This window comes from Polistes fuscatus, unplaced genomic scaffold (genome assembly GCF_010416935.1).
Source record: "Polistes fuscatus isolate 324 unplaced genomic scaffold, CU_Pfus_HIC Scaffold2, whole genome shotgun sequence".
Taxonomy (NCBI): domain Eukaryota; kingdom Metazoa; phylum Arthropoda; class Insecta; order Hymenoptera; family Vespidae; genus Polistes; species Polistes fuscatus.
The window spans coordinates 15,459,979-15,475,322 of record NW_025113096.1 but is presented as its reverse complement, the minus strand read 5'-3'; the positions used below and the strand labels follow the sequence as shown (position 1 = coordinate 15,475,322).

The window sequence follows — 15,344 nt, the reverse complement described above, 5'->3', positions numbered from 1 at the left end:
TTTAAGGAACCGTCTCTCTCGAAAATACGAATTTCTTTAATAGGTTTCGATATATTTTTTATTAATCCAATTTTTATTGGGACTATGTATTTAACGTACTATATTTTGGATATGGTGTTAACATAATTAAAGGAAAAAATAATTTAACTTATAAATAGTTAAGAAAATTGATTTCCAATCTTGAGATATATTATGGATACATATTATACATGTCTATTAGAAATAGTTACTTCAATAGTGAATTATTATCATTGTTACAATCAATTATTTTAGAAACCTAGCAGAAATGCAATTGTTTTATTGAAATTCCAGTAGACATATTGTTAGCTCGGAAAATAAAATAGCGTATTTGTCATTCGAAAGGTTTGTCTTCTATAAATTTAGTTTGGTCAACGTACGATGAAACTTCCTTACCTTTCCAAATGTAAACAAAAGGGCGAGTACGTTTGCGTTAAGTAAATTTTGTCCTCTCTAATCGTCAGTTCTATGCAGGTGCACTTACAGAAGTGAAACTAACCGAAAGGAAATTATTTCTTCGTTTTAGGTTGACGTTTCTTTTTTTTCTCTTCAGGTCGATACGGACCCAACTTCCGGCGTACCATAACACCGCGCCACCAAGCTTGGATCCTGATGGCGCATCCTCGCACGTGCTGTTCGTGTTCCTTTTGTTTTTTCACTGCTTCCTTTTCCGCGAGGTAAGTGTCTATAAATTTTTGTTTTTTGTTATACTGTAATGGAAAATTAAAAGAACGAATTTCAGTGTATTTTCGTATCACTGCATAATAAATAATTAGGACGTTATCCTATCGTTAAAAACGAATTAGAATATCGAACCGATAATTATATTTTTCTTCTTCTTTTTTTTATTTTTGTTTTTTTCCTAATGCAATCTGTTACAGTTATTAGTAAATGTGTAAGCGACCGTACGAATACATGCGTTATTAATAACAAAATAAATTCTAAATTATTCACAATTTCATATTTACAAATTTCTTCATTAATTATTTTAGTTATGTTGTTACTTTAATAGTAACGTTCTATAATATATGAATCGTTTATATTACAAACGCATAGAACGTATGGAATACGTTCTCCTGAATGCGATTATGTTGCAAGTGCCTAAGGTCGCTTGTTCTTTCGTATATAAGTTGTTTGGATTCAGAACAAAGTCTGTGTAGTCATTTTGACAGTTAAGTCTTTTTGGATTCTAAGTTGACAGTGAAGTATGTAAAATTTAACGTAACTCTATAATTAGTTATATGTTTTCATATATATATGTGTTTTTCATATATACGTGTATGTATATGTATATAGATAGATGATACACGTGTTTTATGTTTCTTACATTTGAAATTCACACGCGTAAGAACGACGATAAAAAGTCGTAAGAGTTAATCGTAAAGGTTCGTGAAAGCGAGTTCCGAGCGTGTTTCTTACATCTAAACGTAAAATTATGGATATCGCTCGATTCGAAATAGTCACGAACGAGTTTTCAAGCCGAGCTTATCGATTTTTGCGGATATGCCGAGTAACAGAACATCTAGTTTGATTTTTTACGATGATCGATGATTCTCTAAGTTTACGTAGCAAATATATCGATCCTCTTTTACAAAATAAAATTCGTCTCGATTTATAATACAATATTTATAGAAATTTTGCTCGAAAGGAGATGCAAATATTCCTATAGGTATCAACAGTACTTTCAGTCGTATATTTATCGCGTTAAACTATTTTGATATTTTTCTTTGTGTTTGAAGTCTTTGTCGGGAATAAGGGAACCTCTTTCTGTTCTATGTTTAGAACGAAAACATTACCTCTTGTGAAAGTTCAGCTATGTCTTTTTGTCGAGTTTCTATCTCTATGTTCACTTCACGGATTTCTTCCTCATACATTTTCTTCTCCCGATCGTACCGTTTCTGCCATTCTTCGATCTTTTCTTCGATATTCTATAATTTGGTAAAAGTATACTTTATTTATCAGTTGGTATGTACTATATATACTGGATGTTCTATTTAACTTTATCACGGAAAATATTTCTTTTTTTTTTTTCATTTAATAGACTAAAATGTTCAGAATTAGATTAAACTTTTTCAAGATACACATCTTACGATGGAATTTATTTTTTCGAAAAGTCATCGATATCTTATTCAATTAAATTGGACGATTTTTTGTGTTACTTATTTCTCCTACTAATTTAAATAACATATAATTAGTTCACGATGTATTTCGATAGAATATCTGATGATTCATGCTTCTGTATAATTTAAATTAGAAAAAAATGTTAGAGAAACAACGATTAATAATTTAAGATGGACTACATATTTAGAATCATATTTTTTCATAAATGCACGTGTATTATTATTTTCATAAATTCACGTGCACTTAATGCGATAGCGTAGCTTAAAACAATGTAATTTACATTGAAGTATTTTTTTTCATGAAACTAAAAATAACGGAAATATTTCAGGCGATAAAGTTAGGTTTACCTTGTATATTACTTGCCATAATATGTATTTGATATAAAATGTAAGACGTCCAAAACTGATTATAAAATTTTCATACTCACCGCGATATCATGCATAAGAAACGTAATCAATTCGGTAGATATAAGTTGTTCAATTTTTTCACGCTTGTGAAGATCATCGAGCAATTTTTTCAATCTTTTCAATTCTTCCTCACACTTGATCAAATTTTGTTGGCACTTAGCTTTATTCCACTTACACGAATACTTGTATTCAACGTCAGAAACTATTTTCTGTTTCTCATTTTCATTCTAACAAGCATTGAAAAGAAGAGTGGAGTTTCAAGGGGAGGATATCGTAGGAAAGAACTTTTTCTTTGTTCCGACATAATACCTTTAAGTCGAGCAGTATATTCCTTAGACGGGTTCTCTCCACTTCATTGCTCATTTTTTCGTTGGCGAGAGTTCGTCGAAGCTCCATCGCAGTTTTTTTCATTGCCGTACATTCCTCGAATAAAGTCTCTTCTTCTTTTCTTCGGGTCACGATTCTTTCAATTTCTTTAGTCAACACATCGAAACTACAACGCTCACGTATTTCTTCCTTCAGTTTTTCCATAATACTTCTTACATATAGGCTAAGAGTTTAAAAACAAAAACAAAAATCGAACGAATTAAATTTTATAATATAAATTATTAGCAACAGGATTATAATTCAAAATGTGGCTTATCGTTTAAACCTATCATTTTGTAGTTTAGTATATGTAGCTTGTTCCTGCATATCTTTTATCATTTTTTTCATGTCCTCGTTAAGTATTTGCTTATCTGTTATTTCCAAGTTTCTATAAAGAAAATTACGAAGAAAAAAATATGAGAAGTTACGTTGTAAGAAATATTATTATTATATATATTATATTATTTTTATTTTATTTAATATGTCATACATACTGGAGTTCGTAAAGAACATAAGGAACTGTCGTGTTCTCCGAGCGCTTAAAAACCTTTTTGAGAGTTTCTCGATAAATAACGAGTGCATTCGTGCAGTCTTCGAATATCGTTGAAAGAGCAGCCATTTCCGAAGGGGAAGGTTTGGATAAATTATATACTTGCTTCTCAGCCATCGAGTACCTTACAATTAATTAATTTCTCTCTCACTTTTTCTCTTTTTTCTTTTTATTAATTTAAAAGAACGCAACAAGTAGATCGGATCATTAGCGCAATACTTTTTTATCTTATTTCAGGAAACTTATAAAATGTATAAATGAAATATTTGTAAGTATAAACGTAGCTTGTATATATAATACATTCAAACAAAAATTTTATTCGGTTGGCCTAGTAGTAAAGCAGTTGAGCATAACTGACACCACGCACACATACGTCCTATCGGTTTAAATTCAACAGACGAACCAATTTATCATACGTTCGTGTAGTTCGTGAGAAAGCCGTCTCGTTTCGATTTTTGCTACTATACCGTTTATCTATTATTTTTATCCAACATCTCTACGTAGAGTTCGCCGCAGTATTTCAAAAGTTTCTGTACGTTTCGCGAGTCACAAGTAACGAGACCTTTTATTTTAATGCGCGACGTTTAATCCATGATTCCTGCAATTTTACGAAGAAACGTATACCTTTGTATGTGTATGTGTGTAGATATGTGTAGGCGTGAGATTAATTTATGTATGTACGTACAATATTGAATTACGTCGATTGTATGACTAATCGAAACGATTCGAATACGAATGGTTCTACTTACATTGACGAATTTCAAGATATCCGAAATAAGATAAACATTTGTATGACGTATATTGATCGGTTTCGATATAACTAATGTTTTATAATAGAGCACCATAAACTTCACCTGGTGGAGTGGTTGCTGAGAAACGTTTTTAATGGTGAAAACGGTTTGATCTATCGCTTGTCGTTGCTCTAGCAACCATACAGTCAGAACGCAACTTCCACGTATGTATTTACAGTATTTATCATCATGGTCATGCTTGGCACTGTGGAAAGCTTTTTTAAATAATTAAACGTTAATACTTTCATTTTCCCTTTACGTTAGAACTCGTCTATTGTATAAAAGAGTATTACAGAAAATAACAATTTAAAAAATGATGATTAAATAAGACGAGACTATTATTAAGAGTAGGAATAACATTTCGTTAAATAATATGAAAAAGTCGTTCGATTTTTTACCTACCATTTTAAATTGTTAAAAGTTACTTCAGTAAGAATCATTCTGTGTGATAAATCGATCGTTTTTAATTGAATAAAATTTATACCCTTAGAACAGAGTTGTGTTTCCAAAACTTTTCTTATGACGGAACATTTTACTAATCCTGAAATTTGAATTGAATAGCCTTGGCTATTTTATAGAGTTAGTTAAAAATAAGAAAATTAAGCAAGTTAATCTAAGAGTTAAAAAAACAAACATTCAGAGGATTTACGAAAATGAAAAATGTTATTCTCGAAAACGAATCTATTTCATGTTATATAACAGTCTCGTTACCTGAAAAACTTTAATTATTAATCCTTCTTAAAGAGTTTTTTAAATGTCAGGGGTATATTAAGAAAGAAAGTTCGAGGAAATCAGTCGAAGTCGACAGCTGTTGAGCTGACGGCTGTCATATATATATATATATATATATATACGTATTCTTTCACGTTAGATCTTAGGGAGACAATTTCATTGGAAAAAAAGTCTTGTGGACAGAAGGACTTTCGCTTCCGCTTAGGTTCGTTGTCGATGGAAAAGAAGAGGCCACGGAGCACGTACAGCTTTGATTGGAAAAGTTCCACACTCAGGAGACTTTAATTGAATCTGCATTGTCTAGGAGGTCCCTCTTGAACTGTCACAAAATTAGTCTCGTTTTTTCCCTGAAGGACGTTGAATTCTTCGAAAAATAAACAGAAAAAGAACTTTCGACTTCTCTCTTCGCTATGATTTTACCGATCGACCAATAAGATCGAACTTCCTTAGACGGATTTTTACCTAATTTAAGAGAAGAATAAAGCTAGAAGATCGAAAACATTCTTTGTTCTTTAATTAACATTATAATGACGTCTAACGAGGAAAACAGTATCGTATAAATCACATGAATGTTATACTTCATTATTAAACTTATTAAAATAAATTTCATTTTTCGTTTGTTTGTCCTTTTGCCGTTCGTATTTACGATTCTAAATCTATTGCGAATTTCGTAGGTCCAAATTCGTCTATCGTTTTAAACTCTGTGAGGTAAGATACCAATAGAGAAACAACGTAAATCAAACAGAACCCCTTGAATTCAATCTTTAATTTTCCCAAGTTTGACAATTTACTAATAGTGCTTTGACATTTACGAAACAAACAATGAAAGAAAATAAATTAATCCGTTTACGATTTAGACAAAATGAAATAGATTTTTTTGGCTTGTAAGTATTAACAATTGTCGAAATTTTGTTCGAAATTGAAAAAAAGAGGCGGGAGAGTGGGCGAGTCGGCGAGGGTGGCGCGCTCTGCCGAATGGCGCGGTAATTTCGAAATGGGCCAGAGAGGGGCGCGGTGGAGGGTTGCGCGAGGGAGGGGAAAACGAGGGTGTTCGGCGTGTTTTGGCCGGGACGCTTGCGTATTCGCGAGGGCGGTGTCGGTGGTGGAAGGCAGCAGTAGCAGCAGCAGCAGCAGCAGCAGCAGCAACACCAGAGAAGCAGCAGCAGGACGTTTTTGAGGCTTCGTGCCTCACTTCCTTGCTCGCTCGCTCGCACGCTATTATTTCTCGTCTCGTCCTCGGCGAGACGACGACGTGACTCGTTTCCTCCATTTTTATCGTCGTCATTGTTGTCGTCGTCGTCGTTGTCATCGTCTCTTCGTTTACGTCGAACCTGCTTTTTCATCGTCCTCATTTAAAAAAACGAATTTTTTACACACGTACACATATATTTATATGTATACGTATATGGATATGTATATATTATATATATATATTGTTTGAAAAGGAGAGATCAAAAGAGAAAGAAAAGGAAAGAAAAACAGGGGTAGTAGTGCCGGACAGTTCTCGTTGTCGATGTCGTCGCGTATCGTCGCGCTTCGTGCACGTTCGTCGCTCGCGCCACACTCGAGAACGCGTCGTCGTCGTCGTCGTCGCGAGAAGACCGCCTCTTCGTACGGTGTTCGGTGCGACACTCGACAGTCGTCTCGACGCCACGAACGAGCGCGCTTCTTATTATTCCTTCTTGCCGCTTCCTCCTACAATTCTTCTAGCTTCTGTTACTCCACTGCCACCACCGCTGTCGCAACAACCCTAACAGCAGCAATCGTCGACAAGGATTCATTACATTTCGAGCTGAGACGATCGAACAGAGACGACGACGACAACAACAGGAAAAGAGACTGAAGTTCCAGTAGTATTAACGGAAATAACAATACATTGCCCAAAATCAACCGTGTCGCCTACAACTGTTCTCCACAATTCGATTTATTTCATTATTTATTATTCTCTTATTCTTATTATTCATTTTTATCGCGTGACACACACGCGCGCGTGTCGATGCACTCCTACTACTATCATAATTACCACCACCACTACCACCACCACCTTCACCATCAGCTGCCACCGTTGGAAGCTCGTTGCCGCGGCAGGAGGCAGCACAGCTCCACGCAATACACCCTTCTACATGGTGGAATTTAAGGTTATAATCCCGACGTGTATTATTTTTACGCGTTGATACGTCCACCTCGTCGTTTGGCTTCTTCTTCTTCTCTTCTTCTTCTTCTTCCTCTTCTTCTTCTTCTTACTGTTATCGCCCACTACGTCGTCATCGTCGTCGTCGTCGTCGTCGTCGTCGTCGTCGTCGTGGACATCACATAGCGTATCTGCGAGTGAGTAACTTATTCTTTTTTATTATTATTTCTATTATTTCCTTTTTACTGTTTTACATCAACCACCTTATTTTGTTTCCCTCTTCGTGGTAATTTTTTTTTTCTTATTGGGTCGAAGCATCCCTCTTAGTTTTAAGGTAAAAATGTGTAAAAACGTTGTTCTCGCTGTTTCCCTCGAATCTTTCTTGGATTTATTATCGTCCCGCGCCCAACAGACAGACAGAAAGAGAGACAGGGAGAGAGAAAGGAAGAGAGGGAGACAGTCATGGTTAACCTAGTTGCGAGTTTTTGGAACGCCCTCGTGTTTACGCCGCGCGACAACGTATAACTCGTTTAAATGTGTGCGGTGAAAGTTTCGCCCGCGGTGCGCCGATTACGAATACGTCCAAGTAGATCTTACGATTATTATTTATTCATACATGTGAGAAACAAGCCGAGAAAATGTCAACTTTTATCAATTAATTTTATATCTCATATTTGTTTATTTATTTATTTATTTTCTCTTTTTTTAAGAATAAATATTGTAACTTTTTGGAAATGTCGTTCCCCTGTTATTTTCCTTTATTTTTTTTTTTTAGTTTTCTTGTTCCGCTCCAATAAGATTTCTATTTAGATTACGATGATCAGTTTATACCTACCTTTCGAACGAAACTCAGCATCGATTTTCGAAGGAAGAATGACAAGATATGTATGCACTACGATGGAAGAAATGTTGACATACACAAGAAATGAAAGATCCCGGTTGAGAAAGGGGAGGAGTTGGAAAAAGTTTTCGATAAAGTTTCTTCGAGAATTTGCTGACGAAAGAACGAAACCATTCAATTTGATAATTCGACGAAACAATTTTGCGAATTTTTCTTAAGATAAGTATACACATATTGTATTGAAACGTTTGAAAAAGAAAATCTGGAAACGTTATTTACTAAAATCTTTCCGATTATAATTGTTAATTCTATAAGAGATATCGAGCATAAGGAACATAATGTAAACGAAATATTTTGTTTACTCGACTTTAGAGAGTAGACCGATTTTTTTCTGTTTTTATTTTACAGTTACAAACAGTTTTTTTTTATTTTGCTTCGGTTTTTCGGATAAAATAGATCACGGTATTTTTTGTTTTAAATTCTTTTGAAGTATTTGATACAATGACGTAACGATGAAAGAGCCTCGTTAACGTAGACCCTTAATGCATTAGTCCCTTTAATTAGTCGATTGACCAACCAATAAATGGAGCCTATGGATGATCGCTTTAGCACTTACCTACAGCAAGTCGTAATCCTTTGATTGACTGGTCAATGATCGCAAGCAATCAGGTTTAATGTTGTCTCTCGGAATTATCGTGTTAATTGATACAAGGCACGTGTACTATTCCGTTTGTTAGATACGAAATAAAATTGAATAGTTACATAGTTTATACATATCTCTTGTTTACTCTGATTAAAGTTGTAGATAAAAGCATAACTTGTTAAGACTTCGCGTAGTGTAAAAAACATGTTCATATACACACATGTATATGTACACATATATAGATGTATATACATTTTAAATTCGTATTGCGCTAAGAAGCTGCTTGAGCATTCGAAAAGCGTCCGTAACAGTTTCGAGCGTGAAACGTCTCTTTCAAGAGAGCATGGTCCAAGAATCTGCAGTTAGCGTAGAATGGAAGCGTCATGAGGGTGTGATTCTCGAGATTTTCAAGTGGAAAATCGTAACAGGCAATTGTCTAAACGTGTCCTTATCTTAGAATCTATTCAAATCAACTTTTATCTACATGATTAGACTTTTAATCGTATTGCAAATGAAGGTACTTTATTTTTATTGCTTGTTCAAGAAAATATGAAAGAAGTGTTGCGTGTGTGTTTGTGTGCGAATTAATTTGGGAAAAAACAAATATTATGCTTTGAGAATCGTTATTACACGTAGTATTATTTGTTTGTTTTTATTTTTATTTTTAGCGAAATATTCAATTTGTTTGTAATTTAACGTTTATTTTAATGAATTTTTACGAAAGCAATTAAATTTCTAACTTGATTATCAAACATGATTTTCTTAAATAGCAATATTTTATTTTTTATTCTACAGCTATAAAATTTGGAGAAGTTTAGGTAAAGAAAAAAAACGAAAATTAAAATATTCGATTTAGTGAATTGATATTACTCGTACTATCTGTTTTTCGTAGCCTTAGGGAGAAACAAGGGTAGGTATATATACGGTTTTTATATTCGTTCTTGAGTTTTGTCCTTCCGGCGGAAAACTGTGGAAACTTAATATTAAATCCTGAATTTAAAAGCACAGTACCGCTTGACCATAATGGAGGTTTTCCAAGTGGCTCTAGGCAAACGGTATTTCTGCTTTCGTTTCACCTTAGAAAATGGGGTTCCCTTTACGATACGATTCTATGTAGTTTAAGTCAGCTGAACTAAGATGGAATGAAATTTTTCAAAGGAGATTATGATGTTTGATAAAGTAGTTTACCGTTCTTAAATATAATATACCGTAATATTTATACCTACTGTGATATTATCACAATTACATCAGTAAATTTATTTCAATAACATTTCTACCTTTAATTGTTTATTCGTTAATATCTATTAAAATTATATAATTACCATTTGATTACAATTATATTTAAAATTTATTTTCGGTTAATCCTGGCATTGACTTTTTCTACTTTTGGATATATTATATTATGTATACGCGTGAAATGCATTTACCTGGACATATACTTTAAAAACAATTTTTATAATAACTACTGTTTTTTACTGATTTCCTTTAATACATAATTCAAGAGTTTTACGAAAAAATATTGTCATAATACCGGAGTGATGATCCCATAATGGAAAAGGATTAAATTCAAATGTTTTTTTAACACTTAGAAATACATACATATTGCTTTTAAATCTGTTTTGAAAAGGATCTACCCTTTTATCTCGACCTAGGCGTTACGTGTATGAAATTTGTAAACGAAAAGCAAACATTTCTTTCAATCTCCGTTAACGTCGAACCTACCAACAAAAATATTTTCCCAACAATGATCGATGTTTCTTCATAAGCGCGTTCTTCTTAAAGTGTATACACACTATCGTACGATAAACCCTCATGGAAGAATGTCGTACAATTTTCGAGTACAAAGGGCTTCACGAGAAGATAGCTGTCATTTTCCATTTTATATACCTAATAATTTAGCAACGGCTTTCGTCGTTCTACTTTTCTTTTTTCCTTCGTTAAATCCTGTCTATTTTTTTCTTTTTCTTTTCTTTTTTACTATGATGAAACCTTATTATCTTTCGTTACATATCTTTTTCATCTAAAAACTAAGATTTCGATCTCCGATCAAGAAAGAAGGAAGTTTGAAAAAGAAGCAAAGAAAGAGAGAGAGAGAGAGAGAGAGAGAGATAAATAGATAGATAAAAAATGATTCTTACGTATAAGGTTAAAAAGAGCATAAGCTAAAATCTGAAAGAAAACAACGTAAACGTGAAAAAAATTCACCCCTCTTTCTGATAAGAAACTATAAACGAGTTTAAAAAAACCGACCCTCTTTTTTCCCATCGGCTCGTTTTGCACTTTCCTTCTTTTACTTTTCTTCTCTCTCTTCCTCTCCCAGTTTTATTCCAACGATAAGACCATACGTGTCTTTGCTCTTTACACCTTTCTTCGATAAAAATCAATGATCTATCGTTGTACGGGATATAATGTTCCTTTATTTTTTTTTTATTCTTTTTTGTCCCTTCCTTCCCTCGATTCTCGCCGCACATCTCGCGCGCACCTAAGAATGTCGTTAAATCTTGTCAAATGGTTTTACGAAACGATCCGAACTCATGGATCGTAAGTTCGAACGTTACGTTTTTTATCTTACATTTTGCATTTTTTTTCTATAAAATTGAAGGCTTTAAAAACGACGGCATTGACTTTATAATGTTATCGTTATTATTATTATTATTATTATTATTTGTTTTACAGTGTCTACGATGATTAGACTTTTTTTCTTAGTAATCTTTATTTTGTAATATAAGTTTAATCTCATTATAATGTTAATTGTCTTATTATACTTACTGAGTAATAAAAACGAAGAAAATAGAAACAGAAAATGAAATGGTCTCTTTTAAAATGTAAAAAGTATTGTCTGATTAATTTTGACCGGTAAATTTTTGTTTTCTTTTTTTTACAAAGATTGAGAAAAAATTTAGGGGGATGATATTACCATATTAATGATCTTATTATATATATACCGAAAGAATAAAGAAAATAAAATAAATAAATCTATATTATTTATAATTTATAGATATAATCTAATTTATTTCTAAAAATTATTTAAAATTGTTTAAAATGTTAAAAAAAAAAACAGAATTTTGATTTGTATTTTGGTTTACCAATATTGTTTGTTTATCTGTTAAATATGATTTCAAAATGAAAGAAAAAGAAAATATGTATCACTCTTAACCAGTAGATATCAATGTCTACAAAAATGTCGCTTTTCAGGGAATGTTCACGCATGAGAAACGTCAGGAGATATCTACAAATGTATATAAATACATACATACATCCATCTATCCATCTATCCATACATATATACATATATATATATATACCTGCTTACATACATACATACATACATACGTCGGACGTCACTATCGAGTTGTGGCGACAATAGCGATGCCGGAATTGCTTCGCTCGGTTGGTCGAATACCGCGACGGGATAAAAAAATCCGGACACGTAGGAAGCTAATAACAGCCCTTGTATGGCGGATATTAATCAAATAAAGACGACAATGCGATTGCGCTTTAGACTATATGTATATATAGAAAGAGAGAAAAGTTAGATTTCATAGTTGAATAATTAAACGTTCAAAGTTTTCAAATGAGGTTTAAATCTATCATTCCTTTTTTGGACGTTCTAAGTAAATATATATATATATTTATTTGTAATTTTCTGTTTTTATTCTATTTAATTTCTAATAGTAATTATACAATATTTTTTAAGAATATCTGGCAATCTAGTATCGTAAAAATGGTACATATTACTATTATTTTTTATTTGAAGCAACTTTTTTGTCGCACAATCTAATAAATTAATTTGTAATATTGTCCCAAACGTTTGTAATATACGATTTTGAAAAATTCGTTAGAACGGAACCAATAATGTATATTATTTAAATGATACGATTATGGCTGCAGTATTTTCGTTTGACGATAACTATGTAGAAAATATCTTATAAATTCATTATTTTCTTCGTTTTTGGAGTCAGGTGGAAGCTATCAGTTCGTGGTCTATTAAAAATGAATGCAGCTTAATATTGGGCCGTTGAGGTTGAGGAACGCTGATATAGAGTTATATGTATCATATGAGTGTGTATGTATATAGATTTATATTTAATACATACATATATATATTTAAATATATATAGAAATATATATTTACACATAACTACACATTGTTTGTTTGTATGTGTATCTAGGAAGGTATACAAACAAAGTTCGCGTTGTTGGTTCTCAAGCGGAATGCGGGATAGGTAGCTTGCGTATATCCACGTGCATTAAGAAACTTCCTTTAGAAGTTGTAATAAATTATACGACAGAAAGGTACATCTCGTCGTTTGGTTTTGTCTTTTCGTTCTTTTATCTTTTATTTTTACCTAGACATTCTCAGAATATTTTTTGTTCTCTCCATTTTTTATTACTTGGACTTTATTCCTTCGAGAATAAGACATGTGTTTTATGATGATCAAGGATAGAAGTGAATTACAACAATTTTTCTTCTCTTTTATCGGGTAGTATTTTGAATTACTCGTTTGAAAAATTTTTATTGGAAAATACGAAACTTTATGATAAAAAATAAATAATTTTTCTCTCTTTTCTCTTCCTCTCTCCCTTTCTCTTTCTTTCTCTCTGTGATGAGAATACCTGCAATATCACAGCAGGATTTTGAGATGCGATTTACATTGGACTCTGTTTGTACAAAGTTTGGACGCATAAAAAATGTGAAAGTTATATATCGTAGTCGATAGAATAGATAGTTGAAAATGGAAAGAGAGAGAGAAAGAGAGAGAGAATTGATGAGTTTTCGTTCATGTTGCTTTCGCGAACGATAAAGGTCGTTTTACAACTAACGTTTGTATTTTACTCGGTAATGTCAAAAGTTAGAAAAAAAAAAACAAGAAGACTTAGAAGAAGAAGAAGAAGAAGAAAGAAAAAAAGTAAAGAAAAAGCACAATATAAAAATAAAAAAAAGATCAAAACACAAAGTATACACAGAGGACAAAAATGGAGATTACGGTATAAACGATGTTCTACGAACTCGATTCAAAGTCCATTCTCGCCAAGTTACTGGGTGTCGTGATGGCGATGATAAAAAAAAAATAATAGTAAAAAGAACGAAAAAAAGAACACGTAGGAATTTCAGCATTTTACCTTTACCTTTGTTCTTTCTTTTTTATTATTATCTTTTTTTTTCAAGCAGGATAAAAGATCACACCGAGAAGCGTGAACTAAAAAGAGAAAGATATATAGATAGAGAGAGAAAGAGAGAGAGAGAGGACGGTAGAATATGTTTTCAGAGGCGTAAAATCGCGAAAACACGATGAAGCGGGTTATGGCTGTCCGCGACGAGGTGCCGACAAGATGTAATTGCATAAAGCGATACAAGGGGGATGATAAAATTGTCTCTCATCCCTTCAACATCGTTTCATAGCTTTCTCTCTCTCTCTCTCTCTTTCTCTCTTTTTCTCTTCCTCTTTCTCCTTCTTTCTTTTGCACGCTTATTCTCTCTCTCTCTCTCTCTTTCATTCATTTATACTCTTTCTCTCTTTTTTTCTCTCTCTCTTTTTCTCTCTCTCAGTGTCTCGACTTTTGGCTCGACTAATGCGAATGTCGTTCCCCGGGTGAACGCAATTAAGTATCCTAATTCTCCTTCTCCCTCCCCCTCACTCACTCATTCACTCATTCACTCACTCACTCACTCACTGTCTCTCTTTCTCCCTATTTCTTCCGTCTTTCTCATTCCCTCGTTTGGCATTACGTAAATTGTTCAAAGCTTTGACGTGATTTCATCGTAGAAAGAGAAAGTTGGATGATAAATAAAAAAAAAAAGAAATAAAAGAGATAGAGTTTTTATCCAACACTTTCGTTGTGTATTTTATAATATATCGTGTTAGCAAGGAGCTACGTATATATATATAATATAATATAATAATAATAATGAATAGAATAAACACAAGACAGAATATATTTCAAAAAGGAGCTTTCTTTTGTATTCGTAAAAGGTTTAAGTTAAATTTCTTCATAATTAATTTTATAAATATATTAAATGAAAAAATAAAAAATAAATTTTTGCGTTCCTTAATTTCTTTTGAAATCATACAGAGATACATCGAAACTTTAATTAACGATCAAGTTGATCGACTATCGACGTAATTTGAGACTCGGCACCGAATATGCTTTGTAATCACGTAACATGCGATTCTAGTATATAGGTACGATCGTTATAGTAATTCCTATAATTTATGATAAAGCAGTGTTATAACTTAAGTACTGCTATGAACCCAGGTATGAGATATTAATAATCGGTATGCATGCTGTTCGTGTAATATGGCACGAGTTATTAACGATTGATAATAATTATTAATGATCATGTGGACATTAATTTAGGATAAGTTAGAAAAAAAAAAAACATTAAATATTGGATAATAACGAAGAACAAATCCTATTTACAAATATAAATCGATATATATATATATATATATCTATGTAAATCCTTTCGTTCTAGGGATAAAACAAAAATTTATACGAGAGTTGGCAAAAATAATTGATTCCTCTTTACAATCCTGGGGGAAGGGGAAAAGAAAAAAAGGAAACATAGAATCAGATAAAGAGTTATTTGAAGCGCGTTCGTACGAACGGTTGGTTGGTTAAACGGAATATCTCCTATCGGGAACCGCAGCTTGAAAATTGTTCAATTTACCGATGCGGAAATCGGGATTAATATAGTTTAAAACGAGAGTTAAAGAGTTTTTTTTTGGGTGGAGGTTGGGT

The 15,344-nt window shown here is 32.7% G+C and overlaps 2 protein-coding genes across 6 annotated transcripts in view; one reads left to right on the top strand and one right to left on the bottom strand.

The window, feature by feature from the left end:
* LOC122516896 (acetylcholine receptor subunit alpha-like) overlaps positions 1–15,344 on the top strand; it is a 91,710-nt gene that overhangs the window by 2,153 nt on the left and 74,213 nt on the right. Inside the window, exon 2 of one of the 3 annotated variants that reach the window (XM_043635097.1) lies at positions 572–695. The gene's annotated coding sequence lies outside the window, so the exon portion shown is untranslated. Of the gene's footprint in view, positions 1–571; positions 696–6,055; positions 7,314–15,344 lie in introns of those variants that run through there. The other 2 variants (XM_043635099.1, XM_043635095.1) reach the window with 2 other exon arrangements.
* On the bottom strand, positions 158–4,562 carry LOC122516897 (dynein regulatory complex protein 9). 3 transcript variants are annotated; one of them, XM_043635101.1, is made up of 7 exons: positions 4,212–4,562; positions 3,407–4,060; positions 3,199–3,300; positions 2,856–3,096; positions 2,567–2,773; positions 1,815–1,946; positions 158–728 (listed from the first exon to the last, which is right to left on the bottom strand). In XM_043635101.1, exons 2-7 carry the CDS (start codon positions 3,577–3,579, stop codon positions 528–530), a joined length of 1,056 nt encoding a protein of 351 aa, XP_043491036.1. In that variant the 5' UTR covers positions 3,580–4,060; positions 4,212–4,562; the 3' UTR covers positions 158–527. The 3 variants fall into 3 exon arrangements, with proteins under 3 accessions (XP_043491036.1, XP_043491037.1, XP_043491035.1); XM_043635102.1 differs by having other exon boundaries at positions 3,407–3,586; positions 4,317–4,562; XM_043635100.1 differs by having other exon boundaries at positions 3,407–4,562.

Bases quoted from the DNA above. Each gene is read 5' to 3' on its own strand.
- LOC122516897 (XM_043635100.1), bottom strand. From the start codon at position 3,579: ATGGCTGAGAAGCAAGTATATAATTTATCCAAACCTTCCCCTTCGGAA. The intron at 3,301-3,406 runs GTATGTATGACA...TTTTCTTTATAG, and splicing joins TATGTTCTTTACGAACTCCA to AAACTTGGAAATAACAGATA. The intron at 3,097-3,198 runs GTTTAAACGATA...TTAAACTCTTAG, and splicing joins ACTAAACTACAAAATGATAG to CCTATATGTAAGAAGTATTA.